At 51.2% G+C, this 27,435-nt stretch overlaps 11 protein-coding genes across 11 annotated transcripts; 6 read left to right on the top strand and 5 right to left on the bottom strand.

Moving 5' to 3' along the window:
- Positions 1 to 405: 405 nt before the first annotated feature.
- On the bottom strand, positions 406 to 1,131 carry EJ05DRAFT_471540 (putative mitochondrial intermembrane space translocase subunit Tim9). The gene is made up of 3 exons (XM_033742987.1): positions 1,027 to 1,131; positions 910 to 979; positions 406 to 833 (listed from the first exon to the last, which is right to left on the bottom strand). The coding sequence occupies exons 1-3, from the start codon at positions 1,032 to 1,034 to the stop codon at positions 639 to 641; spliced, it is 273 nt and encodes a 90-aa protein (XP_033604993.1). The 5' UTR covers positions 1,035 to 1,131; the 3' UTR covers positions 406 to 638.
- Positions 1,132 to 1,878: 747 nt separating this feature from the next.
- Positions 1,879 to 5,481, top strand: EJ05DRAFT_471541 (RhoGAP-domain-containing protein). The gene is made up of 3 exons (XM_033742988.1): positions 1,879 to 2,453; positions 2,599 to 2,754; positions 2,802 to 5,481. Exons 1-3 carry the CDS (start codon positions 2,309 to 2,311, stop codon positions 5,051 to 5,053), a joined length of 2,553 nt encoding a protein of 850 aa, XP_033604994.1. The 5' UTR covers positions 1,879 to 2,308; the 3' UTR covers positions 5,054 to 5,481.
- On the bottom strand, positions 5,252 to 6,273 carry EJ05DRAFT_5354 (uncharacterized protein). Its single transcript, XM_033749246.1, has one exon. It carries the CDS (start codon positions 5,978 to 5,980, stop codon positions 5,450 to 5,452), a length of 531 nt encoding a protein of 176 aa, XP_033604995.1. The 5' UTR covers positions 5,981 to 6,273; the 3' UTR covers positions 5,252 to 5,449.
- Positions 6,274 to 6,812: 539 nt separating this feature from the next.
- On the top strand, positions 6,813 to 8,372 carry EJ05DRAFT_5599 (uncharacterized protein). The gene has a single exon (XM_033749753.1). The coding sequence runs from the start codon at positions 7,162 to 7,164 to the stop codon at positions 8,167 to 8,169; it is 1,008 nt and encodes a 335-aa protein (XP_033604996.1). The 5' UTR covers positions 6,813 to 7,161; the 3' UTR covers positions 8,170 to 8,372.
- EJ05DRAFT_5562 (uncharacterized protein) lies at positions 8,338 to 10,795 on the top strand. The gene is made up of 3 exons (XM_033749747.1): position 8,338; positions 8,410 to 10,396; positions 10,526 to 10,795. The coding sequence occupies exons 2-3, from the start codon at positions 8,577 to 8,579 to the stop codon at positions 10,539 to 10,541; spliced, it is 1,836 nt and encodes a 611-aa protein (XP_033604997.1). The 5' UTR covers position 8,338; positions 8,410 to 8,576; the 3' UTR covers positions 10,542 to 10,795.
- Positions 10,796 to 10,831: 36 nt separating this feature from the next.
- On the bottom strand, positions 10,832 to 13,672 carry EJ05DRAFT_534086 (uncharacterized protein; the record flags this gene model as incomplete). Its single annotated transcript, XM_033749165.1, has 6 exons — positions 13,474 to 13,672; positions 12,922 to 13,424; positions 12,708 to 12,871; positions 11,592 to 12,653; positions 11,259 to 11,517; positions 10,832 to 11,186 (listed from the first exon to the last, which is right to left on the bottom strand). Exons 1-6 carry the CDS (start codon positions 13,582 to 13,584, stop codon positions 10,832 to 10,834), a joined length of 2,454 nt encoding a protein of 817 aa, XP_033604998.1. The 5' UTR covers positions 13,585 to 13,672.
- A 480-nt stretch (positions 13,673 to 14,152) lies between these two features.
- Positions 14,153 to 16,663, top strand: EJ05DRAFT_515957 (uncharacterized protein). The gene is made up of 7 exons (XM_033748639.1): positions 14,153 to 14,664; positions 14,722 to 14,803; positions 14,863 to 15,074; positions 15,129 to 15,330; positions 15,384 to 15,551; positions 15,604 to 15,687; positions 15,738 to 16,663. Exons 1-7 carry the CDS (start codon positions 14,467 to 14,469, stop codon positions 16,526 to 16,528), a joined length of 1,737 nt encoding a protein of 578 aa, XP_033604999.1. The 5' UTR covers positions 14,153 to 14,466; the 3' UTR covers positions 16,529 to 16,663.
- Positions 16,664 to 18,032, bottom strand: EJ05DRAFT_5660 (uncharacterized protein). Its single transcript, XM_033749761.1, has one exon. The coding sequence runs from the start codon at positions 17,937 to 17,939 to the stop codon at positions 16,800 to 16,802; it is 1,140 nt and encodes a 379-aa protein (XP_033605000.1). The 5' UTR covers positions 17,940 to 18,032; the 3' UTR covers positions 16,664 to 16,799.
- Positions 18,033 to 18,782: 750 nt separating this feature from the next.
- On the bottom strand, positions 18,783 to 20,441 carry EJ05DRAFT_481479 (RA-domain-containing protein; the record flags this gene model as incomplete). Its single annotated transcript, XM_033745077.1, has 3 exons — positions 18,783 to 19,906; positions 19,953 to 20,114; positions 20,174 to 20,441. 3 exons carry the CDS (start codon positions 20,439 to 20,441, stop codon positions 18,783 to 18,785), a joined length of 1,554 nt encoding a protein of 517 aa, XP_033605001.1.
- Positions 20,442 to 22,273: 1,832 nt separating this feature from the next.
- Positions 22,274 to 22,708, top strand: EJ05DRAFT_495431 (uncharacterized protein; the record flags this gene model as incomplete). The annotated part of the gene is made up of 1 exon (XM_033746252.1): positions 22,274 to 22,708. The coding sequence occupies one exon, from the start codon at positions 22,274 to 22,276 to the stop codon at positions 22,706 to 22,708; it is 435 nt and encodes a 144-aa protein (XP_033605002.1).
- Positions 22,709 to 23,718: 1,010 nt separating this feature from the next.
- On the top strand, positions 23,719 to 26,228 carry EJ05DRAFT_481481 (cell division cycle protein 48; the record flags this gene model as incomplete). Its single annotated transcript, XM_033745078.1, has 2 exons — positions 23,719 to 24,096; positions 24,147 to 26,228. 2 exons carry the CDS (start codon positions 23,719 to 23,721, stop codon positions 26,226 to 26,228), a joined length of 2,460 nt encoding a protein of 819 aa, XP_033605003.1.
- Between the last annotated feature and the right edge of the window lie 1,207 nt (positions 26,229 to 27,435).

A 27,435-nucleotide genomic window follows, 5' to 3' on the forward strand; every position in this document is an offset into this window, starting at 1 on the left:
TGCTGAAAGCACAGTAAGGTTGAAGGTTTGGGTTTGCTTTGTGATGAAAGGTATAGAGTTGAGGAATGGCGTGAGGTCTGGTGTTGACTTTATAACCAGGCAGTGGGACGTGACCAGGCGCGTAGGAAGTGACGACGGCCAAGGGATACCAAGACCCGTAAACAGGGAAGTTGTAGCGCCACGTGTGGCTGTGTGCATTTACTGGCCGTCGACGGTTGCTCTTTATTCACGCCACAAGATGTGATCACTTCGTCTGCTTGTTTGATAGGATACTTAAGTCATTCTTGCGTTCGCCAACAGGACGTTGCTCTTGAATTGTCCTCGCAGGTCTTGGCTTGGCGGTTGATGAAGTATCTTGGTCTTCTAAAGGCTGGACGACTTTCACCATACATAATAACCTATTGTATACTTTCATGTTACATCGTGTGTTCATTTAAAGCATGTTTGTTATGAATTAATATGTACATGATGTGCTATGGTGGATTCTGCACGTATTGGTGTTGGGGTTATGGATGCGTCCGTTCTCTAAAGGCCGGTACAAATAGAGCGGACGCTTCATATAATACAGATGGTTCAAAGGACATGGTCATGATATGGAGGGATTTGATTTTTGGTGACACGAAGGACCTCTAATGTTCCTAACGCCCGGGAAGGCTTCCTGACTGTGCCATGATCGCATTCTGCTCCTGGAACCGGGCACCGAGTCTCTCTTGGCTCTTCAATTGCTTGTCTACACAGCGCATGACGCAACTCTCTTCTCTCGATCCTAGGCTTTTGCTAGTGAAGTCGTTCACACAATCGTCGAAGCAACGCTGTACCATGTTGGAGTACATCTGAGGGGGATGGTTTAGCTTGAATCTTTGAAAAACGCTACGTAGCGGAAAGATGGTAATAGTGAAGGATACATACGTTCATGAACTCCTTCATTTGCTTCTTCTCCATACGGGTGGCTAGCTCAATCTGTTCGTTCTTGTTGAGGCTGTTGCCGTTAGCAATTGTCGAGAAGAGTGTTCATACAGTACTCACCCGTCCATGATGATACTATAAGATCAAGCGTGGTCTTCGGGTGGTAATGTAGTGAGAACCACGATGATGATGATTGCGTGCTGAGTATCTGACGCTCTTAGTAGATGAACACTGCGTGTCACGGCGATCGTAGAAGTTACATGCTCGGGAAGCTACGAAGTTTTGGGTGGCTGTCTTTCCTGGTCCAAGCTCCAAAACCAAGCATTCCTGGCTTAGGCTGGCAGGCAAGTCAATATTCTTTTAATACTGCTACTTGTGTGTATACGGATCCGCAGAAGCGCAGTCTTTGACTTCGTCGTGTCACCCAGAGTTACTGAGGTCCCCAAAAGACATGAAAGCTCTGAGTGGACTGCTTGCCCTCTAGAATGGATGCTGTTGTTGCAGTGGTCATAGCCAGCGACAGTAGCTACAGTCAATGTAAAGATTATGGCAAGAGTATAGACATAATTCACTTGTGTGACCTATGTGTTTAAAGCAATCTGAAGTTCCACTACCTAATGGCTTTGCAGTGTCCCTGGAACAGTTGAGAAAGCAGACGGTTGCTATCCTACCAGCCTCGAAATTTGGACGCGCTTGGAGCGGTTCCCGCCATCAGCCACATGTACAGCTCGATCGAACAATACAAGCGGCAGCCAAAATGGTCAAGACTTATGGCAGTGAGATTCCATTGCGCGCCTGAAAAACGTTGTGAATCCCCGAATATTGATCCTTTGCGTTTGACATTGTTGCATATTTTTGGCCCACTGGAAACGGGCGGTTACGTAGGTTGGTTCTAACGGCTTGGCAAAGCCGGCTGCTACCGCTCCACTCCATCTCTGCCTATCCACCTCTGTCGTTTGAAGCACTCCACCTCCACAACACCCCCGGTCTTAATACCACTCAACACTTGCCTGCCCTTGTGGAGGTCGCAACACCTTCTTACAACATTCTGTATTACTTCTGAGCCTCTCTGCACAAGTCAGGACACTTCTTGCGTCGCTACAGCCTCAGCCCCCATAGTCGCGTTAGCGACACACATTGATCCTTCGACCGCATCCGTACCGCATCTGCTAGCTATCTCATCGTTGCTCTTTGTCAGTTCGTCCAAGATTCGCTCAGTCAGATCTCCTTACTTCCTACACTGCACAAGCTCAGCTTGCCCGCAACACTTGATCTCGTCACGACCCACAGCCTTGCCCGCGACCCGTACTTCGTGTCATTTCGTACCTGTTAGATCTTACCAGGTATTTGGCTTCGGGAATCTGAAAGGAAGAGCTGGATTAAAGAAGAGCCACAGAAGGCCATGCTGTCAGCGCAGCGTGGGAAGAATGGCGAGCCGCAACCCGCCCCGGTTGCGGTGTCCCATGAGGATGCAGCCAGCAAGCGAGATCTCACCTCATGGTGGAGGCAGTTCAAGCGTGGTACGGCGAAACGTGAAGAAGAAAAAGGTATCGTTGCACTTCCAACGTCTGTCGTCTTGTCAGCGACTGGTGACTTCGAGAGTCTGCATGACTCACTCACCTGCCGTCACTGGCGCATCTCCGCTTCTGTGGAAGTCCTTCATTCCTTGAGTCCGCTAACCCTCGCTATCAGCCGAACCGCTCAACACGATCTTTGGCGTACCTCTCTTGACCAGCGTTCGCTATGCCAATGTCGCCATTTCACTGTATGATCAGGATGGAAAGAGCTACATATATGGCTATGTGCCGATAATCGTCGCCAAGTGTGGCGTTTTCCTGAAGGAGAAAGGTACGTACATCCAAACTATTAGATAGAGCTGGCCTAAATCAATCTAGCGACCGAAATAGAGGGTATCTTCAGATTAAGTGGATCTGAGAAGCGCATCAAAGAACTCAGAGCTGTATTCGACTCTCAAGAGACCCGTTTTGGTAAAGGTCTTGACTGGTCCGGATTCACCGTTCACGATGCGGCCAACATATTGCGTCGCTACTTCAATACCCTCCCTGAACCAATCATACCTCTTCAGTATTACGAGCAATTCCGCAATCCCATTCGGGGACATCAGGCACAGGCTGTCGGCGAGATTGATGGACAGGGTCCGATCGTTGGTGACTTCGATCCGGATGCTGCTATCAAGAGACTCAAAAACCTGGTGACTGAAATTCCTCCACTCAATCGGCAATTGCTACTTTACATTTTGGATCTCCTCGCTGTCTTCGCTGCAAAGTCTGACGTCAATAAAATGACTACAGCCAATCTTGCCGCTATTTTCCAACCTGGCATCCTGTCTCATCCTAACCATGCGATGGCACCCCCGGAATATCGTTTGAGTCAGGATGTCTTGATATTTCTCATCAATAACCAAGATCATTTCTTGATCGGTATGCAAGGAACTGCAGCAGATGAGAAGACAGTTCAAGATGTTCAAAACGGGCCACCCAAACAAGCATCAACCCCGCCTCGCAAATCGGGTGTGAGCCGCTCAGCATCAAACGCCAGCGCAGGTGCAGAAAGCCTGCGCAAATTTGGTGGTATCCGACGAAACGTGTCGGTATCATCCAGAAATTCCAGAGGCTCTGTTGTTGCGCCGCAAAGCCCTGCTACACCGTCCCATGCCACAAGCCCAACAATTGGCGTTCATCGAAGCAACACCGTACCTTCCAAGAAGTCTCCAGCTGTCGGTATTGCACGATTTGCGAGACCAGGAGAAAAGCGCTCTGAACCTCCCACACCTACCTCAACAGGCACGTCGAGCACAGCCCAGGCAGTGAGTTTATTGTCTACTGAACCATCTAAGTCACCCGCTCCGGCCCAGGTTCCTGTTCTCGCTCATGTTGATGTGCCTGCAACTGCCGCCGTACCCTTAGCAACTTCCGAGGTCGCGGCCCCGCCAATTGAAGATACTACACCGCGCGCCGAACAGCCACAAGTCAACCCAATTGAGTCCGTACAGCTAAGTGAAAATGAGAAAATTACCCAGAAGACAGCTGCACCCACCGTGGAATCGTCTGGTTGTGTCACATCGGAGCAGATACCTGCAACGATTCGCGAAGAAGAGTCAGCCGGAGGCACTACACCAACTGCTCCAGCATCTGGCTCCTCAAGAACCTTGACTCAGATGTTCTCTCGCAACTTGGCATACGAGCAGTCGGAGAAGGGTAAAGATATTCGCAGACCAAATAAACTCCAGAAGAAACGTGGACCGAGCAGCGCGAATCTCAGTGCGCACAGCTCAACTCAATCTCTCACTGGCGTCATATCGAACGACACACCGCTTTCACCTGTCCTTCTCGGATCATCTACCACACTTCAAGGTTCGACCAAGGAGGCATTTCCTACCAGTATGATTGACTCAAATCAAGCCCCAGGAGTGACACTGATGCGACCAGCGTTGTCTCCATCTCCATCTCACCGATCATATTCGACTAGCAACGATCTTTCGGAGGCTGAACATGGCGACGAGACCCCTGGAGCGGGTACCGCTGTCGAGCCAGATAAGAAGCATCGTTGGCGTCTGTCTAACCACCAGAATAAGCACGAGTCTAAGCCAGGTGATCTTGGTTCTAATGCAGGCGCCCAACAGAGCATGAGTTCTTTCACTAGCAGCGCAGGCGGTCGTGGACGTAAGAGTTTCGAACCAATCACACAATGGGGATCAGAATCGTCGGCCTCGACCGGTCAGCGCGGCCTCGATGCTGAGATTGGATCGCCGCCCAAGGAACACCGCGGTTTAGGTGGATGGCTCAAAGCCAAGCTAGGTGACAAGAAAGATCGAGCAAAGAGTCCACCTGAATCTCAGGGACAAAGACAGCAGCTTCAGGGAACCGACGCTCCGAGTCGCGGCAAATCAATGGAGGTTGCGAGAAGAGACTCGGACCAGACGGTAGAGACAATTACCAGGCCGCCAACCGCTGAGAAAGCTGGTGCTACCGCAGCGGCAGTAGCAGCCGCGCAGACGTATCCGAGTGCCATGCAGGCGAGTAACAAGATGCCAGCAGGACCTGTATCGGCCACCACGCAGAGTGTCGACTCGGCCGCAGCAAAACCAACTACTACCCAAGACACTTTTCCCAAGGTCGAAGGCTAACAATACGGTGCACATGTGAAGCAGTGCAGGACCAATTTGGGAGTGCATAGGACGATTTCATTTGCAATTGTATTGATGGGAATTGAATATGGCATGTTGATTCTTTGGGCTATGCTGAGGAGATTGTTGTGGATACCCCCGGACTGGACTGTCTCACTGACATGTATTGGAGGATGAGAAGAAAAGTGAATTAGAGGAGTCCTATTAGGTGGTGGTGATTCAGCAGATACGGTCAGGGTCAGCACTGGTCTAAACAGTGATAATGGTAGTATTGCAGTCACAGAGGTTGACGCTAATGGCGATAGTAGCGTTTGTTCCCGAAGTAGGTAATATGCAAATACAAAATTTTCCCCATGGTTCCTCGGAAAGTGCAGATATATCACGTGATATAGAGTGTCAGGGATCATGGTCAGACAACTTCTCGGAACACTCGCCACAGGAGGATCGACAAATACCCTGACGGGTTGAGCAGAACGAAACATGGATGCTACCTGGTGCTGCTTCTCCGCCCTCCGGCCCCATGGAGGTCGCTCCTAACCACTGAGATCCTCGCTTTACATACATACCAACGTACCGTTTGGGTATTATTAGTAAAAGAAAGATTATTGGCACCATACAGCACTCATGTCGGAACAAAGGTGCAGAAACAATAGGTTCTAATGATATATCTCGTAACAGGAGGAACCAATAAACTATCTCATAACCAGGCAGCGCCGGTGACTCAATCGCCGAATACCGATTAATATCGGGGTTTTGTTGACCACCTCTGGCCCTCGGTCGTATTATTGCTTGGGCTGGCGGGCAGTCTGAAACACCTGGAAGCGGTTTTTCCTCTATACGGTGGTGACGCAGGCAGCTGAGGGACAAAAAATGTGCTGTTGGGGGCCTACTATGTCTAAACGAATCTAATAGGCTTTCGGAATGCATGGTCTAATTCTGGGCGCAGATACGGGGACTGAGACTGGGACAAGGTAAATATTAGTAACTATCCATGGATGGGTGTGTTTGTACTATGTATGCAGGCTGTGGGGCTGTGGGCCATCCATTCGATTGTCGATGACGATGAACGGCTCGATTGATGGTTGGGGTGTTGTTGATGGTGGTGGTCTTTGCGGTGGTGGACAAGGCTGACCGCTGGCTGTCGTGTCGTTTTGGTCGGGTACGCATCTTGCACAGCAGCGTACTACTTGGAGCACTGGAGGAAGAGAAGTATGAAGGAGCTGTGAATCATTTCACGGGAACAAACGATGTTTTATGTCCTTTAAAGTGCAGTGAGTGGAAAGGCAGCATCCAGGATATCGTGATGGGTGTGGGATTGGTATTGGGAAGCGAACGGCTACTACGGCTGTCTGACGCGGCCAATGCTAGTCCGCAGTTCTGCAGTATTAGTCTCTCAGCCTGCCAAGCGTGATAAGGGTATTCATCTGCTGTGAGTCTGGCTTTGTTTTCTTTGTTGTTGGGTGTGTGGAACAGCGGTGGAGGAGGTATAAAGGAACGTGGACTGCCTCAGCTTCATGATGCAGTGATACTTGTTGATTCTCGTGTTCTCTGGCTCGTCTGCATCCATACGAACATCCCTCCATCCACCCCTTCATTGTCCATCATACCCTTACAGTATTGGGCCCGGCAGCGCGGCAAAGAACGAGATAGAGTGAGAGAGGGATAAAGACCGACGCCAATAGCCCAAGCCCAAGCTTTGCAGCGTGTTTTCAATGTTTGGCGGCTTCGGGCCAGCCACCTCAGCGTCCAAGTTCCCGCTAGCGAACTAAGACGACTAAAACCAGGTAGTTAGCAACCTTTAGTGCGTTAATCCCGGTCTCTCACCACCAAAAACTACAGCCTGAGCCTCACAAGTCTTCTTCATCTTCCGCCGCCTCCTCCTCTTCCTCTTTTTCTCAGAAACCAATTTCCTTGTGCGTTTGTTGTCTTGGGTTTGTACGTCTCTGCAATAATATCTCTATCTCGCCATAAAGAACCTGGATTGTCCTCTCGTCATCTCAAATCCGGTGCTTTGAAAGCTATTCGACAATCCTGGGACCAATCAACCCCACCACATCCCAGTCCTCCGGATCCCTCTGTGGACTCTCAATATCCAGTCGCCCGCCAACATGTTTACTCTCTCCAGTGTTTGCAATGTTGCATTATTGTCTCTACCTTTAATTTCGTGCGTCCTATCGCACCCGACTGCAGAGACTACTGAAGGTGTGGCCTCAATACTGACCAGTGTTGATGCCACAAAGCAAGCTTTCCAAGACTTGTTGAACGATCTGCCAGAAGAAAGTCTGCTTGCTGCAGTTCAGAACCGTTTCTATCCCAAATTCAAGGATGGCAGCTTCGAGCTCAGCCGTGAGGCCATGGAGAGTGTTCATCACGAGAACCCGCCTCTCGCTACTCAGGTCATGTCAGCAGCCTTGAGATTGGAATTGGTCAAGAGACAAGGCGGTGGAAACCAGACTGCTACGAGTGACACCGCCTCCGTCGCAACTTCAGCTCCCGAGGACACTCCATCCGTTGCCGATACTCCTACACCCACTCCCACGCCTACACCCACAAGCGAGCGAAACACACCCTCAGCTACTCCCACTGCCGAAACCAGCGAGATGCGGACTTCTCCAAGCAGTGAGGCTCCACCACCAACCTCAGCACAATCATCTGCAGCTCCAACGTCGGATCCTACCATTATTGTGCCCGTCACTCGCACCAACTCCGCTGGCAACACCTTCATAAGCTCCATACTCCAGCCGGGCGGTGTAGTCACCACGACCAACTCTCAAGGCTCACAAGTCGTTATGACTACTCCCAGACCAACCACTCCTCGCGCCGTCACCATGACCGACGAGCAAGGCTCTACTTTCGTGACAACAATCACCCCTTCTGGACGTCTCATCACCTCTCTTGTCACTCTCACCCAAGCCAACGCTCAAGGAACGGTCGAAGTTATCACCAGCATCGAGATTATCGAAGCTACTGATGCCAGTCCGGAGCCCACTGGCTCTGAAGTGAGTGAGCCTGAGCCTTCCGCGAGTCTACAATCAGAAGGCGGAGGATACGCCTGGGTCGCCAACCCAACCGCCCTGGCAGCAGGGGTCGTAGGTGTCGCCGCGCTCATGCTATAAACCACGCCGCACACCACGCCACGCTTGTGGATTCTTGTACAAATTTACTTAAAAAGCTACTCAGCTGTCTGAAGAACAGACATGGCCTGCAGAAAGGTTTAGCATTGCATACAGATCGCTTAGCGTCACGACTCTCCTTTTTGTCTCCATGACACGACTTTCCTTTTTGGTCTGCATGACACGTCTCTCCTTTAACGTACATCAAGCGAAGCATTGCATCGTACTGGCGTTCTGTATTGGTTGGTCTTATTTGATACTTACTCACGAGTTGTGCAACGGGATTAATGTCGAATTGCACCATAGACACATGTATGCTGGCGGAGCTGGAGGTGTGGTGATGAATAACAGAGAGGAGAGTAAGTAGGGGATGAACAAGTACAGTCTCTTCCAACGTGTCTTTCACCGAAATGTCTTGGTCATCACACAAGAGAATCTGGCCAACAGGCAGGCAGATAGGCACGGTCATCAGTGAAACTTCTCCAACCTGGCAGATGTGCCTCATTGTCACTCCAACAAGAGGCGCGTTGCGGGTTAGCATGTATGAGCATTGTTCCACGAGTCTTGGCATTCACTGTCCCTTCCAATTTTCTCCCACGGTCACACGTCACAGCCCTCCGGTGCTTTTGCTCGTCGCCGTGACTGCTCTATCTGGACGAAAAAGTCACCTTTCCAGTCATTGTCATAAATGTCTAAATGTTCACTTGTTTCAAACATTGTTCCTCGTGGCTGTACTCACCTCTGACACCAATCTTCCACCGAGCTCCTTGTTCACTTACCTAATCATAATGCTTCGCCGTTCAAGTGCCAGTGTCGCTTCGCAGCGGATGTCCGATCTCAGAGCTACCGCAAATTACAATACTTCGCGAGACCATCGTATCCCGACCTCGGTCAACACGGTCTCGATCTCTTCTCCTTTGGCGACCATTCAAGACGTCACTGAAGACTGGTCTTACTTCGAAAATTCTTACGTTTTAACGCAACCATACCTTTCGCGAATGTCTGAAGACGGTACAGCGTCAGATGGCTCTTGTGATGTTCACTCGTTGTACGGCCGCGGATGGAACACATCGGACTACGATACGTCTGACAATCAGTCCGACAATCATTGGGAAGAGGCTCCCAGTTCTACCTCAAACTATAGCTCTGGTGGTAGTCATGACGATGAAAGATCACTGATCGACATGGATGCCATGTCTTTCGACAACGACGCAACAATCATCGCTCTACCATCGCCCATAGATGATGTGACCCAGACGGCGAGCGCATTCGAGCCTCTCACACCATCGAGGCCTGGGCACCAGCAAGTTGGTTTATTCGATATTGCCCTGCAAGAACGAGAAATCTATTCGCAACATGCAACAATAAATACCCTCGAAACATCTCTCACTCGTGATCTGCAGCTACTCCACGACAGCTACTCACTCATCGAAATGCAATCCAACCTCATGACCCCAATTCATGGACCCATCTCACGCCTGCGCTTCGCCGAAGAGAACCTCCCTCCCTACGATGCTGCTGCCGTCACTGCAAAGCTCGACGAGCTCCATCGTCTCGCAGCAGTCATCCGTGAAGGTGGTTCGCAGTACGATGAGCTACGCGATCTACTTTCGAGCGGGACGTGGAGTGAAGAGCAAGGCTTGCGCTATTGGGACCGCACGCACAAAACAATCTCGTGCAACAAAGAACGCAGCGATGCCGATTTTCTCATCTGGACGATCCCGTTCCAGATCCCTATACCCCCTCCTCTGTTAGGAAACATCAACTTGACCAAGCGTCGCGGTCGACGTCATCGCGAATCAATGGCTGCGGCTAGTGCGGCAATCACTGCCGAATCAAATGTCTCAGAAGCACACCGCAATGCAAATCACGCAGCAAAGCAATGGCGTGGACATATCGGTATCAGAAGAGACCATCTCGAGATGCACATACGCGTGTTCGGCTTGAAGGAGCTGCCGGAGCTGCCGACGGAGGTCATGAAGGGCATTGGCGAGGAAGACGCGGCTAGCATCATGGCTTCGTTGCCGTACACACCGCGAGAAAGCTTTGCGGACGAGAGTGACCTCCGCAGTATGAGAAGTGTGAGCACGAGAGGTGACATGGCGAGTGAGGCCAATGGCGTGGAACTGGGAATTAGGGATAGCATGTTGCCGGTGCAGATGAGAGGCATGGTCAAGAGCCAGTCGAGGAAGGCAATGCAAGTGTTGGGCATCAAGCCTACCGATAATATGTGAGGTCATTCTCTGCTGGAGATATTGATGAAGAGGGGTCCTGTGTAAGCGAGTTTACGATGAAGAGGCATCTTCTTCGCACAACAACATTGTTTTTATATCAGCGTCTGACAATGGACCGTCCCTAGGCTGGAATTTCAATGAAGAAACAATGAGAACAACCTGCAAGATATCCCACACTCTCGACTTGCGGGAGCCGTGTATGATATCGTCCCTGCCTTGAATCCATCATCACCAACATGCCAAGAACAAGAAGACGCACAACATCCATGACCGTTCCAGCGTGGGCAGCAGCGTGTATATCAAATCATATAAACCCAATGAGTCGCCATATAGAAGCTCCCGGTCCACAAAAGCATGTATGTAATATATATACCCTTACCAATTCTCTCAAAAACAACAATTCCTGGCCTCCTATTCACAAACCCCCCCCCTTACACCCCCCTCCAAACAACCTCACACAAAACCTCTAACCGCAACCCCGTCAACCCATCCAGATCTCCCGGCGCCAGATCAGTCAGCAACCGCACCTCCCACGTCGTAATCGGGGTGTGCTTTGTGTAGTCACGCTCGAGGCCGTAGTCGCCGTCGCAGAGGATGTTGTGTGGGTGTGTGCTGGTGCCGGGGGTGTATTCGAAGAGGAGGATACGGGGGTCGCCGATGAAGGTTTTGGGCTGCTTGGGGGCGATGTAGTCGAGGTCGGAGAAGCGGCCTGTGGTGCGCAGTTCGATGCGGAGCGGCGTTGGAGCTGGTGCGGGTGTTGGTGGGGAGATGCCGTCGAGGAAGCAGCTTTGTGTTGTGTGGTTAGACTTGCAAGTATTACATGCAGGAAAACTTTAAAAAAAAAAAAAAAAAACTTACCGAGCGCGCGAGAGGCGGATTCTGCCAAACCCGGCCCACACGGGGAGGGCGTGGGAGACAGGGAATAGGATAGGTTCATGGGAGAGGAGGGCCCTCGCGAGATCGACGGGCGAGTCGTGGCCGCAGAGGGAGGAGAGGGTGAAGGAGCGTTCTTGCACGAGGACGCGCGAGCCGAAGGATGCGATTGCGCCTTGGAGTTTGGCGATGTCGTCGAGGGAGGCGGCGATGGGTTTTACGGGGGAGAGGGTGATTATGGGATCTGAGTGGTGGTGAGCAGGGGGCGTTTAGGAAGAGTGATTGGTATGGTTGAGAGGTGTTTGAGGGGTGGCTTACCTGTTGAGAGGGCGTGGTATTTGTAGGCGGTGACGTAGGTGTAGAAGTCTATGTAGACCATGGAGCGGATGGCGAGGAGGCGGTCGAACATGGCGCGTCGTAGCAGGTCGACGACGCGTGCGTCTGTTGCGACGAGTTGTGTTGTGGCGTGGAGACGGGTTTTGTCTCGGGCTGGCATTTGCTGCTGTACGATGACGGTGGCCAGCTCGTCGCCTTTCTGGACGAGGTTTGCTTGTGTTTGGATGAAAGTCTCGCCGTCGATGACGAGTGTCTTCAGGGCGTGGAAGTATTCGTCTTTGCCCCCTATCTCGTACGCGGCCATTTCATGCTCCATCTCACGTACTGCGCCGTCGAAGCGCCTCCAGTCTGCTGTGGAGTTGAATGAATCGGATATCTCACTGGGCGGCTTCAGACCTTTTGCGTCCGAAGCGGTGTCTTCGACGGCCTTTAAGGTGCTGATGACGTCCTGAATGGTCTCTGCTGCTTCTTGTAGCTTTTCCACCACTGTCTCGATCTTCTCGTAGATTTCCTTCAGTTTTTCGTACACGGATTTGACTTTCTCGACTAGGCGAGCGATTCTGCCGCCCACTTCGGCGACTTCACCGGCTGCCACGGCGACCTCAGGGGCGCCAGCACCATCAGTGAGGACAGTAACACCAATAGCGATGCCAACTTCGACGAACGCGGTGAGAAGCTCCTTGATGGCCTCTCTAGTCTCCTCGTCTTGCCACTCTGCGATTCCATCATTGAAATCCTTGCTCAGATCCTCCAGGTCATCTTGACGTGATTTTAGGATCTCCTTCGCTTTGTTGTTAGCGCTCACGGCGTTTGCATAGTCTCGCTCGCGAATATCCCTGAGAAACTTGTATGTCTCCATGGCGTTATCACTCTTTGCGAGCATGTTCATAGCTGTGAGTCTTTGAATACTGAGGTCGCGTGCCTCGCTGTTGAAATCGTCAAACGCTTGCTCAAAAGCCTGTGCTGCCACAAGTCGTGATTTCAATATCTGCTTGCTGGCGTGTATGTTGACCGATGGAACTGCGAGGACGTCGGCGTCGATCACTAAGAAACATCAGCCAAGTATATAATCGCTTCGAGTCGCATCATGGGACTTACTGAGATTTCTTAGTAGTGTGCTGGCTTGACAATTCAAATATAGGCTATTTTGCGTCGCCGTTGCAGTAATGACATAATCAAGAAGCTCGATTGCAAGTTTCTTGTTGACAGTTGAGTTGGCTTGGGCTACCAACAACTGGAATCGAAGCAAGCGAGGCAGGTCACTGCGGAGCTATCAGTGATGGACAAGTCTGGAGTCGTGGCAGATACTAACTCATTCAGAAAGCCCTTGTCAACAAGTCTTCCCTCATCGTTAATCAGGTTGAGATAGTCAAGATTGTTCATCGCGTTCTTTGGTGCCTTATAATGAGTTTCCTTGATGGTTCCAGCGTCGAATAGGTATGAGACACCAAAATGGCCCTTTTCGACGATGGCATCAACGACTTCAGTGCCCGAGCCCCCCAGAGCGAAGTATATACAGAATTCTCGTGGCATCCGTGGAGTCCAGAATACAATCTCACACCCATCGATCATCCGTGCTTCAATCCAGGGACCGTCCATCGGTTTCAATGGGACAAGCTTTCGAGCAAAAATCTCGAGCACCAGGGGGTGCTCGCCCTTTTCATCTTTCTCTGGTAGAATCTGCGTATTTGGTCTGACAACAAGTGTATCGCAATAAAGGTTTATGAACATTGCCACAAACCCTTCTTTAGCTGCCCCCGCCCGAGCATCGCGTATGGCGTCGCCAAGATCAAGGCTCGGAGCACGAAGCCATATCTTGAGACTATTAGAATTTATGATCGAGATGGGGATAGCGAAATCATACTGTGTCAGAGTCTTTATCAAACTGCTCAGAGCTGAGCAATTCGCGGGCTAGTGTTTTCTCGCTTGATGTAAGAGCACTGATGGTAAAGTCTGTGGCTTTTTGGATCTCCATACTACGTGTGTATACCAGGTTGGATAGAGACCGACGACAGTATGATCGAAAATGGGGATACAGGGACCTTATGTGCCATGGAAATGGTTGGATGCAGAGTGCATCAGGACTTTATATGCACCCAACGGAGCATTTTACCAGAGAATCTGAGGACAGAACGTAAGGCCTACGCGATAGGCTTTCAAGCTAGATCATGGTACTGCCAGCGCATGTAAAGTCCAGAATGCACCTACGCGCATGCCATGTTGAGCTATTGCATCCTGCATTCGCTCGGCGGTCACTTCAGACTGCTGTCAGGGGCAGGTAAACAAAAACAAAGTCTGGATGCCATTAGCACCGACAGTAGAGTCAGCCCACAGCATTCATGGGTGCATTGATTGTGGTTGCAATCTTTCGCCCTGGCTCTGGCTCAGACATGATGTTTATGTTGAGGAAGAACAAAGAAAATCTTGTTGATCGATAGATCTAGCCTCGCTCTACTACCTGATGCGGCCTAGCGCATTCTTTCCTTAGGTCCAGAATCCCTGACACATCTTTGCCAAGTCGCTTCTTCCATTCACCGTCAATGCGAGATCCTTCAACATCAAGGACAGGTACTCATGCACGGTACGCTCGGATCATTTGACCTTCGGTGAATATGTGTTGGCTATTGCGGTCAAAGACTCTCGACCCAGCCGTAGCGCTTTTCTCGACTGGGGATGTTCGATCCTTTACATGCAAGTCAAAGTAGGGCCAAAATGTCCATCAGCGGCTCTGATCGACGGGCCAGATGCGAGACGTTCTGCATATATAATAAGTTAGCTACCTACGAAGCCTTCAAGTACATTACTATCGAACAGAGAGTGTCGATATTGTGTTCTTTTCTTGCTCAGATTCTCTGTCATGCCCAGCATGGATGATGTACTCCCTGGAGGCAAGATCGAGAACGAAGACTTCGTGCTCGATGACCAATTGTTTGCCAACTTGCAGCTTTATCTCAACGGTGCCTTGCATTTGCCCAGTTCCCACGACGATTTCGAGACCAAATACCCAAAATGGATATTTGAGCGGTACGGTAGCAAAGATGACGGACTGTATTATGTACACTCTACGGACATGGCATTGTGTCAGGTGTTGACAGCTGACATGTATTACTAGGCCTTTCGATACGACCTGGTGGAATTCAACAAGCACTGCTCTGACTTTGCGCTAAATACACTCCATCCTATGGTTGATATTGGTATGCTTTGAGTTGCACATGAAAACTTTCAAGATGCAGACGACTGACACGGAACAAAGCGAGTGATATTCATAATCTTGCCGAGTCTGCGGGTGAGCGATCACAGAAACTGAACGAACAGCTGCAAATATGTTTTGCCGAAGACGCCCAATTCGAGAACCCAGCTATCTTGGCGGCTGCTGAAGAGGCTCAATCGATTGCTGGAAAGCTTTGCGAAGAAGCTAGGGCTCATCAAAAGACATGCGAGTTGGTCACCGCGAAGCTCACGACTGTTAGTCAACCATGATTATGTCTTCATGTTGATCACACTCTTACTGAGATACAGTTGAAAGCCCAGACTGTAGACACTGACCAGGGCAAGCTCTCCGAGATCAACAGGCGTGCGAATGCTGCCCTTCCCCAAACCGACACTCTGAACCAGGAGCTCCGTGAGGCAATGAGCAACGCCAGGGCTTCTCTGAACGATCTGGCCGGTAAGCAGAACCACGCAAGAGATAGAGTGAGAGAGCTCGAGGCAGATGAGAAATGTGAGTAATTGGAATTGGCACGTTCGCAAGGGATGCTGCTAATATGCGTATAGCTGGAGCTAACTGGGTCAACTATCTCCCCTGGGTCGCTATGGGACTGGCCGTCTGTCCTCCTCTCACGGCAGATGACTTCCGCCAGGCTCTCAACGAAGCCACGAAGCAGTATGATGCTATTGCGCAAGAGGCAAGTGATAAGAGGACTCGAATCGTGCGCTTTCGCGGTAAGTCGGCGGTTCCCATTCACAAAGGACGATTGCTGACATGGTAAATAAGATGAATTCGGTGGTTTGCAAAGAGCCTGCACTGAACTAGGCGCTGTTATCAAGCCAGCAGTCGACGCTCTAACGCATCTGATAGGTCGGTCTACCATCCATATACAGAATGCCAGCCACTGACAACTCTCATAGAAGCCTTCGAATTCCTCAAAACAAATCTAGAAGACATCGCCACCAAGCTCGAACAACTAAAAGGCTACATCGCCAAATCAGACACCACCCGACGCAAAACAGCATTCGCCAGACTCGACAGCGCACTCCACACATGCACCCAAATCAACCACCTAGCAACCCATCTCCAACCCCAAACTCTCCTCCTGCAAAACACCACAACCAAACCCCCCTCCCCGGAACCCACCCCAACAACCCTCACCATCCTCAGCGCCACCTACGGCGGCGCCGAAACCACCTCCCTCGCCCAAACCCTCTTCAACAACGGCGCACACCTCTCCATCCCCAGCGTCGACCCCGGCTTCCCCGAGCCCTGGCACGGCGTCATGAAGTCCATCTCCGTGCTCCACGCCTTCGGCTCCGAACGTCGCATCTTCGCCTGCGGCGACAAATCCGGCACGCACCACCTCCAAGCCGGGCCCATCAGTCTCTCACAGAACAACAGCAGCAAGAGCGTCTGTGAGGTCGTCCGACCGCTGCCCCGGCCTGACTGGGCCGCGGATGCGAAAGTGCGGGTTTTGGCGATTGTTTGGGGCACGGGGGAGTGTCGGAGCCAGAGCGCGTATGATTATGTGTATGGGCGGTTGGTGTCGCGGGCGGGTCCGATAGAGTGGTGTAATGAGTTGTTTGGTCCGGATACTTGGCCTGGGAATCTCAAGTCTGGAGCGATTTATTATACCTCTGATGATGAGTGTGGTGCCGTAGTGAAGCAGATATGTGGGCGAGAAGGAGAATCTTCGTACTGGAACTGAGCGTCATGTTTTTGAGAGCAGCAGTCTCTAATGGCGGATCGAGGTACGTGGCGTCCGGAGGAGTCAGGGGCGTTTCGGCGGGTTGAGTATGGCTATGACAGGCATAATCAGCGCTCACGAATAGACAGAGCTGCTTCTTTCTAGGCGCATGTTTGGTCTATTGGCATTCCTCGCATGTGTGGCGAGGCAAGACTAGATACATTCGCAACAACAAGAAATCTAAAGCATATCCGGCTCATCTAAAGTATGTATGCGCATCAACACCAGTAGCTCAATCCTCACGTACCACAACCTCAGGCCACTCCTTACTCGCACCTTTCTCCCACAGCCCATACCCCTCACCTCCCAAACAGCCCTTCCAAAAATCCACCATCCACGCATCCATCACCCGCAACATCCTTCCCCCAGCAATCGGTCCAACCGAATCCACAAGCTTCCCCAACTCCGCACTCACTTCCCCCCCTCCCTGATCTCTCCACGCCTGCGCCTCAAACCCCAGGTCCGAAAACCCATAATGCAGACTACCCGTCACACTCACCTCGCCCTTCCACGCCGTACTCGCCGCCCTCAACGACGCCCACGAGGGCTCCACATTCGCCTTACGATCCTCCGCGCCCAGAATCGCAAACGGCCGATCCAGACCCGCGTCAACGACAGGCCCGACCAAAACGCCATCCAGATCGACACCACACCCAATACGCGCATCAAGGTGCATAGTCCACGCCGCAGTCGCGCCACCCGCCGAATGCCCAAATAGCGCCACTTTAGCCGGCTTCAACACGCGGTCGCCCACGCCGGGAATCTGTGCTGCGACACTGGCGTTGCCCAAGATCTGGTCGAGCACGAAGCGCACGTCGTCGGCGCGCAAGGAGACGTACTCCGGACTCTTCCAGTTCACGCTCTTGGCCTGCGTGTTGGAGACGCTGCGGCCGTCGGGGTAGTCAATGAAGTCGGTGTCGAAGGGGTGGTCGAGGGCGAGGACGATGTAGCTGGAGGAGGCGATGGACGAGAGGATGGAGGTGTACATTGAGCGGGAGAGGCCGTAGCCGGGGGAGAAGAGGATAAGGGGCATGTCATTGTTTGACCGTGCAATCGGAGCCGAAGTGTGTGCTTGGGAGACGACATTGGCTGCTGCGCCAGAGGGTAGGCCATACTTGCGCTCAAGGAAGGCTGCATGTGGGGCTGTGTATGCGTTTGCGAGGCCGTGGTTTTTGGGGGTCGTAGTCGGGTAGTAGGCCGAGAGCATGAGGTCGCGGACACGAGTGTCAGGAGCCAAAGGGTCGACACGCGAAGGGTCGATGATTTCAAATGCGACTGTGCCTACTTCGTACCGGCCGCTCAGAGGTGGTAAATCAAAGCATGCTACCACTACGATGAGCCCGAGCGTGCAAGCAATATTTAGTAGAAGCATTTCAGATCACTTGGACTGAATTCTGAGGTTTGGCTGGTCAATGTCTGTCTAAACATCGGGATATCGGCTGACTTTATAGACGTCAAATTTGAATCCACTCTAGTCCGCGGGTCATTTTCTATATAGGTGATTTCGGCCCGAAAAGACGGTCCGGTCAACCCTGTGGAATTGATTGAAGAACAGGATGTCAAAGGCAGGAACATGCAGGTCCTTCCAAGATTGAAAATACGAGCAGTAGCAAGAAGTTGGGGACTTGGCAGGTGCTTATGTGATGGTATGAGCTGGTCATCGATGTCGAACCATCTCTAGACGTGCCAATCTCATAGAATGTATAGGGATTAGGCAATGCGGAGTATGGTATACCTTCTGAGGATGTCAGCATACATAATCTCACTCGAGGTATTTCCGAACAGGTTCGATTCGTAAGGATGAGGATTTCCATTGTCGTCCGAGGAAGGCGATAGGGCCTCAATGATCAAATAGATACAACGGTGATGATAAGTGTCGTTCACAGTCCATTCGTTGGGCCAAACCTTCCAAACTCCACGACTGGCAAAAGTCGAGACCACTCCTCCATCCTCGAAATGAAATCCATAACTGTGACCAGTCTAATATGCTTTTACTCTGCTTGTGAGGCGCTGGGTTTGAGTACGTTCGCTCTTCGGAATGTCCATGGTAGTTGACGTCTGGCCAGCACCATGGCGAGACTCATGGCACACCCTGGTGCCGTGTATGATGTGGTCGTCTCGTACAGTGTATGGTATGGTACAGGAGCTTCCAAGACCAATTTGACCCGAATTCATGTTTAGTGTAGTCCTGGAGATAACGTTTGCGAATTTTACTTTATAGCACGCCACCAGGTAGTTGTACAGAGCCACCCGTCCACCTGCTTTGGCTGTTGTCGAATGAGCCCTGGCCAACGCTTTGGGGAGGACCTCCTGAAACGGTGCTCACGTGACCTTGCTCCGGCGCAGCATGCTTCCGCAGCATGAACATGGGCTTTCGTCCCTCTTTGTCCAATTGCTTGAAAAGAATCAGTGGCCGCTCGTTGAGACCTAAACATCTTTCTTGATCTCCATGTACAATGTAAAGTGCATATTGCCGCCAGTCTGCTGTTATGTTGTATTTCTTCAGCGCGACGGGAAGAACCTTATGACAAGGATCATCTATGGACACGCGGAAAGACTTGAAGATCTCGACCTGTGGATTGGATGAGCCGCTCGTAGTAGGCGTTGGCGCAATGGATGCCCCCGACGACGTGATAGTGCCTCCTGACAAAGGCGGATCGATGGCATCCGGTGTACTGACAGAGACATTGGAACGAAGTGGACGAGCGTTCAGGGGGTTTGGAGTTGTACCGCGTGTGGTATCTCGGTCATTGTAAGAAGAGTAATTATCGTCGTTGGTGTGAGTTCGTGATTCTGTTCTTGGAACAGTGCGGATGGAGTTGGCTACTGTATGTTGGCTGTACGCTGGAGATGTCGGAGACGGATGCGCGATTGAGTGCGGGGACGTAGCGTGACCAGCACCCAGAGATGCGGTGAGGTTGTTCGAGGCTGCGAGGGCGGCAGCAGATTGTTCTAGATGTGAAGCGTCGGTAAGTGGTCTGCCTTCGTAAATAGTGGGTGACGGGTTTTTCGGGGCATTTCCCAGGAACAGCTTTTTCGTAGAGAATTTTCGAGAAAGACTACTACCTGTTCGTTCTTGTCCTGCCGGCGAGTTCATATGTCCGTCTTGCCCGTCGGGAGTTGGTAAGGGCTGTGACCGGTCCTTTACTAACCGAACAACAGGCAAGAACTCTTCTCGCAACCTTCGGTTCTCGTCCATGATTCTTTGAAGGTCATCCTTGAGTATGCGCAGCTCCGCCTCGGCGGTATGTATCCGTTCGTCACGGTCCTTGATAATGCGGATTATACGGGCGAAGTCATCTTGCGTGGGAGGTGTTTCCTGTGGGCCCGCTTCTGCTGCTATAAACGGGTCAGGAGGGCTCGTTTTGCACGAGGTGGAACTTACAGAGGGGCACATAATGATCAGGTTCAATGTGGATGTTTTGCTTCACTTTGACGTCGTAGACGCTTTTGAGTATCGTGAGGCGATGGCCAACACTACTCATGCCCATTTCTTTCAATTCGGCGTGGTGCAGGGCTATTAAAGCATCCCCAGAGATGCCCTCGTCTACCGGACTTATGTTAGCACACGCTGACAAGGTTTCATCCTAGGACCAGGCCACATACCAAGGAACGTATCTCCATATTGGGGTAGTCCTAGACTCGAGACCCAGTCTGCGCACTGCTCAGAGGTCCATTCGTTCATCCGCCCGGTTGGGGAAGCATGACTATCCCCCGCAGAATGTGTAAATGTAGTGGGTGTATGTTCGGTAGAGGGAGCGTCGGAGTCTGTAGGGGATGATTCAAAATCCGGTGGAAGAGCAGGAGACACGACAGAGCGCTCGTACTCGTCGTCTGCGTCCGAGTCTTCCTGATATGACGTTTTGTAAGCCATTATGGCCGTGGATCCGACCAAAGAAGGCTGGGCGGCGAGGCAAGATATTTTGTTGACTTGGACGACTTGGGTGCCACGCCAAGCGACCAGCAGTCAAGGAAGAAGAAGAGTATAAAGCTTGGAGCGACCACGCCCTGTTTTGTGGCCAATAAGTTCGAGTATGTTGCCGTGGAGCTGGTTGAGGAATGCTACTGAGATCAAGGAGGCTTCGACTGTGGCAGTACCAAGACGGCGGGCGGCGTAGAAGGAGGGGCCTGAAGATTCGAAACGCGAGAATGGACGGAACGAGCGTCAAAGGACAAGTCGAAGAGATGGTACGGAGAAGTGGGAGTGTCGAGATGAGTGATGGTGATATGGTAAACGAGATCGAGAACAAGCGGAGTTTGACAACAGAGCACTATATTATGTAGCGTAACTGGAGGGCGGCAAGCGGGCGGGTGGAGATTGGGCTGGATGGATGGATGGATGAAGCTTTGGGTGAAAGACTGGGGTTGAGAAGGATTTACTAGGGACCTAATGGATTATGCCATCCATTATGGATGACAACCTTGAAGGCCTTGATGAAGGGGGCTGCGGCCAGCGGGAGAGCTGCAATGGATCTGGGCACTAACTGGGGTATCTGGTTGGGATTCTGGCTGGGTATTTAGCTGGGTCCCTCGCTAAATATTAGCTAGCTGGCAGCCTGGCAGGGGGGGGAGGAGGAGGGCGCTCGGCACGATATCTATCGCCCGCCAGCTTTGCTTGGTTCAAGTCGCCAGTGCCGCCCGTTTAGCCTCCCTTTCTCCCGCTGTCACTTACTATCGCTGCCAGGCCAGGGCAGAGGCGGGATGCTGTAATACACCTATAACCCAGACATTGAGACAAGAATAATGCTAATTACTGCCACCACCATATACTATTATTGTCATTGTCATTGGCGTCTGGACTTCTGGACTTCTAATCACCTCAAGTCTTGTTGGAAAGCCTTCTTTTCCCCTTGCCAGCCTGGGCAATCCTGCCAACGCCATCAAGTAACCTACCTATGCTGCCTCACACTCTTCCTGTCTACACCCGTCTCTACCAGAACCAGCGGATCGTGCTCCTAAGTTCCGAGAAAGCCCTGCTGCATTCCGCACTCCGGACGATAGGCTGCCAATAGATGCTGATACTTTTGATCTTGCGCTTGTGCTTGTGCTTGTGCTTGTGGTCCCGATTGAATGCAGCACATTTTGCGTAATTATATCCAATGGCTTTGTGTTCAAGGGCCGTGTAAAGGTGGGACCCCACACCATCCCTATTCCGGACATTCTACAGATACGCATACGCCTAATCGTGAAATGCCTCCTTCACCACCACACAACTCTCCGAAGGATTGTACTGATTCTCCTCCACATTCCACATTTCCACAATCCATCAACTTGAACGCCCCGGTGGCTTCTGTTGTTCATACTTGGTTGACTACGCCTTGCTCACTGCTATCTTCAGTCAGGAAACACTTCATCTGACCCACCTTTCCATTCCTTGTATTCAGCACGAACGGACGTTGAGCTATACACACACACACACACACACACACACACACACACACACACACAAGACTGTAGCCTAGACCCGGGTTGGAATCGCACTTTCTCAGGGAGCTCCTTGTCGTCCCTGCGAGCCTTATCATCCTCGACGGTCAATTTTCACGCTTCACGAAGCTGCGTTTCCCACACGTCTCCGAATAGAGTAACGCTCGCATCAGACTGGGTACAGGACTACTCATATCCTGCAGCATATATTAACTTGTTCACTACAATTGTCAGCCAGCAAAGTAGCTTCTCCCTGACTCTATTTCCTACGTCGACAGCACGATGTCTCCTCACAACAAGACGACTCTGACACATCCCACACCATCTCACGCAAATCCAATCCTCACATCAAAACTCCAGGATACTCTGTACACCGCACTTATCAATGCCGGCTCGGTTCCTCACATCCAGCGAAGTCTCACACAAGAGCTGTCTGCTTCTGGGTGGACTGCGAACCTCCGTGTTCAGATCATGCAGTTGCTGCGAAGCGGCGAATGCACCACATTCAATCAACTGATGGAGAGGATCATGAAGGACGCACGAGGCGAAACAACCGAGAAGAATGCCACAAATGGCGCCACAAACGGAGATCTTGCAAGCAAGGAGGTCGAAGAAGGAGGATTGAAGATACCCGACCGAGCTGTCCAAGCCGGAATAAAAGTCGTAAAAACAGAATTGGAGAAGGCTTGTAATCTCAAGTTTGACGACGAAGGGTGAAATCGTTGAGATTGGACGAACAAGAGAACACCGTACAGATTCTTCGCTTGAGGGCATGAAGTGGCTCACTGTGCTACTACATTTGTACGCCGCATGCTCTGCCCGCGAAGCAGTCACATTGCAGCCAGCATGATAACGAGCTCGGTGACATGACACAGGGCGGCACGCTGACGATGATGGAGTGATGTCAAATTGGAGAAACGCTGGCCTCGGATATTGTGGAGAATCCTTTGATTTTGAAAGAGTCAAGTCAGGATACTGGCTTATCGAGGGATATTTATTGGTGTTATATTGATGCCATACATGTGGCATAGTCGCGTTGTATACGTATACACTTAGAGAGTTACATGCTTTGAATACAATAATTCGTCCGGCCGTGCTGATCCGAACTGCCCGATTATTGTCGACCGGACCGCGTTATGGGAAGTTACAGGACACCGTATGTGGCATAGTGCAGGCTGCAGTTGGTGACGTCGGCTTTGAACATGGGAGAAATGGACAGAGCTTCATTATGGAGTCTGTGTAGGCGGCAATAAGAAGTCGTACGCGTCAGTAACGTGACTGGTACCTGCTTACAAGCAGGTAAATGCGTCCTTTATTATATTAATTAGGTGGTGGGCGATTGCACTGCGCAGCGATTTCAAACCAAACCCACATCGCACAGCGCAGCCTCATCTCTATTCAATTCCACCAGGTTCCGGCCAACACAACATTGGAAAGCTCAGGTAATCCAGCTACCAGCACTAGTTCCTTTCGGGTAAAGCGCACTCTTATCGCCATAACGTTCCGTGTTACCTTTATGAGCTCTCTCAAATTCCGACCACCTTCACTTGTCTCTCCCAGAACACATCAACTCAACCTTCGCCACTCTCCCGATACAAGTTCCTCTACTACAGTAACTTGTCTCTTTTGCCCCGTATTATCCGCTGCATCGCTGAGCTTTTCAGACTCAGCTTCTACGTTCGCGTATCATATCACAACAAACATCGCCTCACTCAGAGATCGCCATCATGTCTGCCGAACCTGACCACACGAATCCAAAGGTGGACTTATCAAAAGATCCATCAGGTGCAGTTAAGACGGACGACGAGGTTGCGACGGCAATCTTGAAAAAGAAGAAGAAGCCCAACTCGCTCATCGTGACTGATGCCGTCAACGATGACAACTCCATCATAGCTCTGTCAAACAACACCATGGAGACACTGGAAATCTTCCGCGGTGATACCGTCCTAGTCAAGGGCAAAAAAAGAAAGGACACTGTTCTCATTGTCCTTGCCGATGATGATCTCGATGATGGCAGCGCTCGCATAAACAGGGTGGTTCGCCACAACCTCAGAGTAAAGCATGGTGATGTGATCACTATCCACCCATGCCCAGATATAAAATACGTAAGTCCATCGACCTCATCATCAGATTCAGTCTTCTAACAGGCATATAGGCGAAGCGTATCGCTGTCCTTCCCATCGCCGATACCGTCGAGGGTATCACCGGCTCTCTCTTCGATGTATTCCTTGCTCCATACTTCCGGGAAAACTACCGTCCGGTACGGCAAGGTGATACTTTCACAGCCCGTGGTGGCATGCGACAAGTAGAGTTCAAAGTCGTGGAGGTAGATCCACCCGAGATGGGAATCGTGGCACAGGACACTGTGATTCATTGCGAGGGCGAGCCCATCCAACGTGAAGATGAAGAAGGAAACCTCAACGAGGTCGGCTATGATGACATTGGTGGTTGCAGAAAGCAAATGGCACAGATCCGCGAGCTGGTCGAACTACCTCTGAGGCATCCACAGCTTTTCAAGTCCATCGGCATCAAGCCACCACGTGGAATTCTCATGTACGGTCCTCCCGGTACTGGTAAGACTCTTATGGCTCGAGCTGTTGCCAATGAGACGGGAGCATTTTTCTTCCTCATCAACGGTCCGGAAATCATGTCAAAGATGGCCGGTGAGTCAGAGTCCAATCTGAGGAAGGCCTTTGAAGAGGCCGAGAAAAACTCGCCTGCTATCATTTTCATCGATGAGATCGACTCCATTGCGCCAAAACGTGAGAAGACCAACGGTGAAGTCGAACGACGTGTTGTATCGCAGCTCCTTACATTGATGGACGGGATGAAGGCTCGTTCCAATGTAGTCGTCATGGCCGCCACCAATCGACCGAACTCTATTGATCCCGCCCTCCGTCGGTTCGGTCGCTTCGACCGTGAAGTCGATATTGGTATCCCAGATCCGACGGGACGTCTTGAGATTCTTCAAATTCACACCAAGAACATGAAGTTAGGAGAAGATGTGGACATGCAAACGATAGCTGCCGAGACGCACGGCTATGTCGGTTCTGATCTTGCATCCCTCTGCTCGGAGGCTGCGATGCAGCAAATTCGTGAAAAGATGGATCTCATTGATTTGGACGAGGATACCATTGATGCAGAGGTTCTGGACTCTCTCGGTGTGACCATGGAGAATTTCCGCTTCGCTCTCGGTGTCTCCAACCCGTCCGCGCTTCGCGAAGTTGCGGTCGTGGAGGTTCCCAATGTCAGATGGGAAGACATTGGTGGTCTCGAAGATGTCAAGCGCGAGCTCATCGAGTCCGTGCAATATCCCGTCGACCACCCCGACAAATTCCTCAAATTTGGCCTGTCGCCATCCCGTGGTGTTCTCTTCTACGGACCTCCTGGAACGGGTAAAACATTACTCGCCAAAGCCGTCGCCAACGAGTGTGCCGCAAATTTCATTTCCATCAAAGGACCCGAGCTTCTCTCCATGTGGTTCGGTGAGTCAGAGAGCAACATTCGCGACATTTTCGACAAAGCCCGTGCGGCTGCTCCTTGCGTTGTCTTCCTCGATGAGCTCGACTCAATTGCCAAATCTCGTGGCGGCTCAGTAGGCGATGCTGGCGGTGCTTCGGACCGCGTAGTCAACCAGCTGCTTACCGAGATGGATGGTATGACGTCCAAGAAGAACGTCTTCGTCATCGGTGCTACGAATAGACCTGAGCAGCTTGATAACGCTCTGTGCCGCCCTGGACGTCTCGACACACTTGTATACGTCCCACTCCCAGACAAAGAATCCCGCCAGAGTATCTTGAAAGCACAGCTCCGCAAGACACCAGTCGCCCCTGACGTCGATCTTGACTTCATTGCGCAAAACACCCACGGCTTCTCTGGTGCCGATTTGGGCTTCATCACCCAGCGTGCCGTCAAGCTAGCTATCAAGGAAGCCATTTCGTCTGACATTGCTCGCCAGAAGCAGCGCGAGGCAGCCGCCGAGGCAGCCGGCGAAGACCTCATGGATGAAGATGTTGAGGGCGAGGATCCAGTGCCAGAGCTTACCAAACGCCACTTTGAGGAGGCTATGTCCACCGCACGCCGGTCGGTCACCGATGTTGAGATCCGCCGGTACGAGGCTTTTGCTCAAAGTATGAAGAACGCTGGGCCAAGCTCGTTTTTCCGATTCCCAGACGCCAACAACGCAGCGGCAAACACCGCGACAGACGGTGGTGAAGACGAGGGGCTTTATGACTAGACGCTTATGGGTCAGGGGAGTTGTGTTGTTGTAATAATTCTGGATGCTTAGAACGACAAAATTCAGGCAGGATTCACACTTTGCCCTAGTAGTAAACGTCACGCAGCCACAGGATATTTGGAATCGTGCACGAGGGGAGAAGGTCTGATGGCGGCGGTGCGCGGAGCTTACACTTCCGTTCTTTGTATTCGATCGATGGCACGAGACCCAACTGTAGACATCCCAAACGATAGTGGAATAGATTTCACGTATACTGTCAAAACTTTGATTACTGTTGCATATGCCAATTCCATCCTCGGCTGCTGCCGATGTATTGTGCTGCCAACGTAGTCATATATCCACCACCATACTGCTGTACAGACCTTGCTTGCCTTAACCTAACACCGACCAAAGAAACAAACAAGTATATTTCTTCTCTTCTCTTCCGCAGGATGCCACGCGCATGCACCGAGCGGATTTTTCTTCTTCCTAATGTCCCCTCCCAAAATGTTACACATTCATCTTAGAGTTCGTTGCGCTGTCGTGTCCTGGAGGTGGGCATGTTCGCCCTTGCTTCCCTTCCGCAACGCCCAGGTCACCCATCCATGTATATATATGTAGGTATGTATGTATATATGTAGTCGCTCTTTCCACGCGACGCATGTGATTGATTTTCGATATACACATCTTCTCGCCTACCTGCTATACATATATACATAGCCTACGACGTACAACACAATCCTCACCCAGCTCGTGAGTTTGAGTCTGATTCCGAGTCTGGGCTTGGGCCTGAGTCGCACGACAGACAGACAGACAGACAGACAGGCATACACAAACACAAATACAAAAACTCACTCGCTCTCTGGGTCTCTCTCTCGCTCTTAGGTCTCGAACTCGATACATCGATCAAACGCATGTCAACAAAGCAAACCACACATACACACCCATACACACACACACGCAAAAAGACAAATATACATCCAACCTTCCCACCAGCCACACGAGAAAAGTCTATCGTAGAAGCATCCTTCGAATCGAGACCAAGACCTACCAGCCAACCTCATAAACCCCCTGAACCAACCAACTCACCATTGAATTTTTTTTTCTTCTTCTTCTCTTTCTAACCCAGTTTCAAATCTTTATCTTTCCTTTCGTTCTTTCTCACTTTCTCTCACTTTCTCACACACACACACACACACACACACACACACACACACACACACACACA

Source organism: Pseudovirgaria hyperparasitica (assembly GCF_010093815.1).
Source record: "Pseudovirgaria hyperparasitica strain CBS 121739 unplaced genomic scaffold EJ05scaffold_1, whole genome shotgun sequence".
NCBI classification, from domain to species: Eukaryota; Fungi; Ascomycota; class Dothideomycetes; order Acrospermales; family Acrospermaceae; genus Pseudovirgaria; species Pseudovirgaria hyperparasitica.

What these genes read in the sequence shown, in the direction of transcription:
- EJ05DRAFT_471540 (XM_033742987.1), bottom strand. An exon ending in AAATGAAGGAGTTCATGAAC is followed by an intron (nt 834 to 909) that starts GTATGTATCCTT and finishes CATCCCCCTCAG; the next exon opens with ATGTACTCCAACATGGTACA.
- EJ05DRAFT_471541 (XM_033742988.1), top strand. Translation starts at nt 2,309, where the DNA reads ATGCTGTCAGCGCAGCGTGGGAAGAATGGCGAGCCGCAACCCGCCCCG. An exon ending in GAAACGTGAAGAAGAAAAAG is followed by an intron (nt 2,454 to 2,598) that starts GTATCGTTGCAC and finishes CCTCGCTATCAG; the next exon opens with CCGAACCGCTCAACACGATC. An exon ending in CGTTTTCCTGAAGGAGAAAG is followed by an intron (nt 2,755 to 2,801) that starts GTACGTACATCC and finishes AAATCAATCTAG; the next exon opens with CGACCGAAATAGAGGGTATC.
- EJ05DRAFT_5599 (XM_033749753.1), top strand. Translation starts at nt 7,162, where the DNA reads ATGTTTACTCTCTCCAGTGTTTGCAATGTTGCATTATTGTCTCTACCT.
- EJ05DRAFT_515957 (XM_033748639.1), top strand. Translation starts at nt 14,467, where the DNA reads ATGCCCAGCATGGATGATGTACTCCCTGGAGGCAAGATCGAGAACGAA. An exon ending in CCATCCTATGGTTGATATTG is followed by an intron (nt 14,804 to 14,862) that starts GTATGCTTTGAG and finishes CACGGAACAAAG; the next exon opens with CGAGTGATATTCATAATCTT. An exon ending in CGCTCTAACGCATCTGATAG is followed by an intron (nt 15,688 to 15,737) that starts GTCGGTCTACCA and finishes CAACTCTCATAG; the next exon opens with AAGCCTTCGAATTCCTCAAA.
- EJ05DRAFT_5562 (XM_033749747.1), top strand. Translation starts at nt 8,577, where the DNA reads ATGTCTTGGTCATCACACAAGAGAATCTGGCCAACAGGCAGGCAGATA.
- EJ05DRAFT_5354 (XM_033749246.1), bottom strand. Translation starts at nt 5,980, where the DNA reads ATGCATTCCGAAAGCCTATTAGATTCGTTTAGACATAGTAGGCCCCCA.
- EJ05DRAFT_5660 (XM_033749761.1), bottom strand. Translation starts at nt 17,939, where the DNA reads ATGCTTCTACTAAATATTGCTTGCACGCTCGGGCTCATCGTAGTGGTA.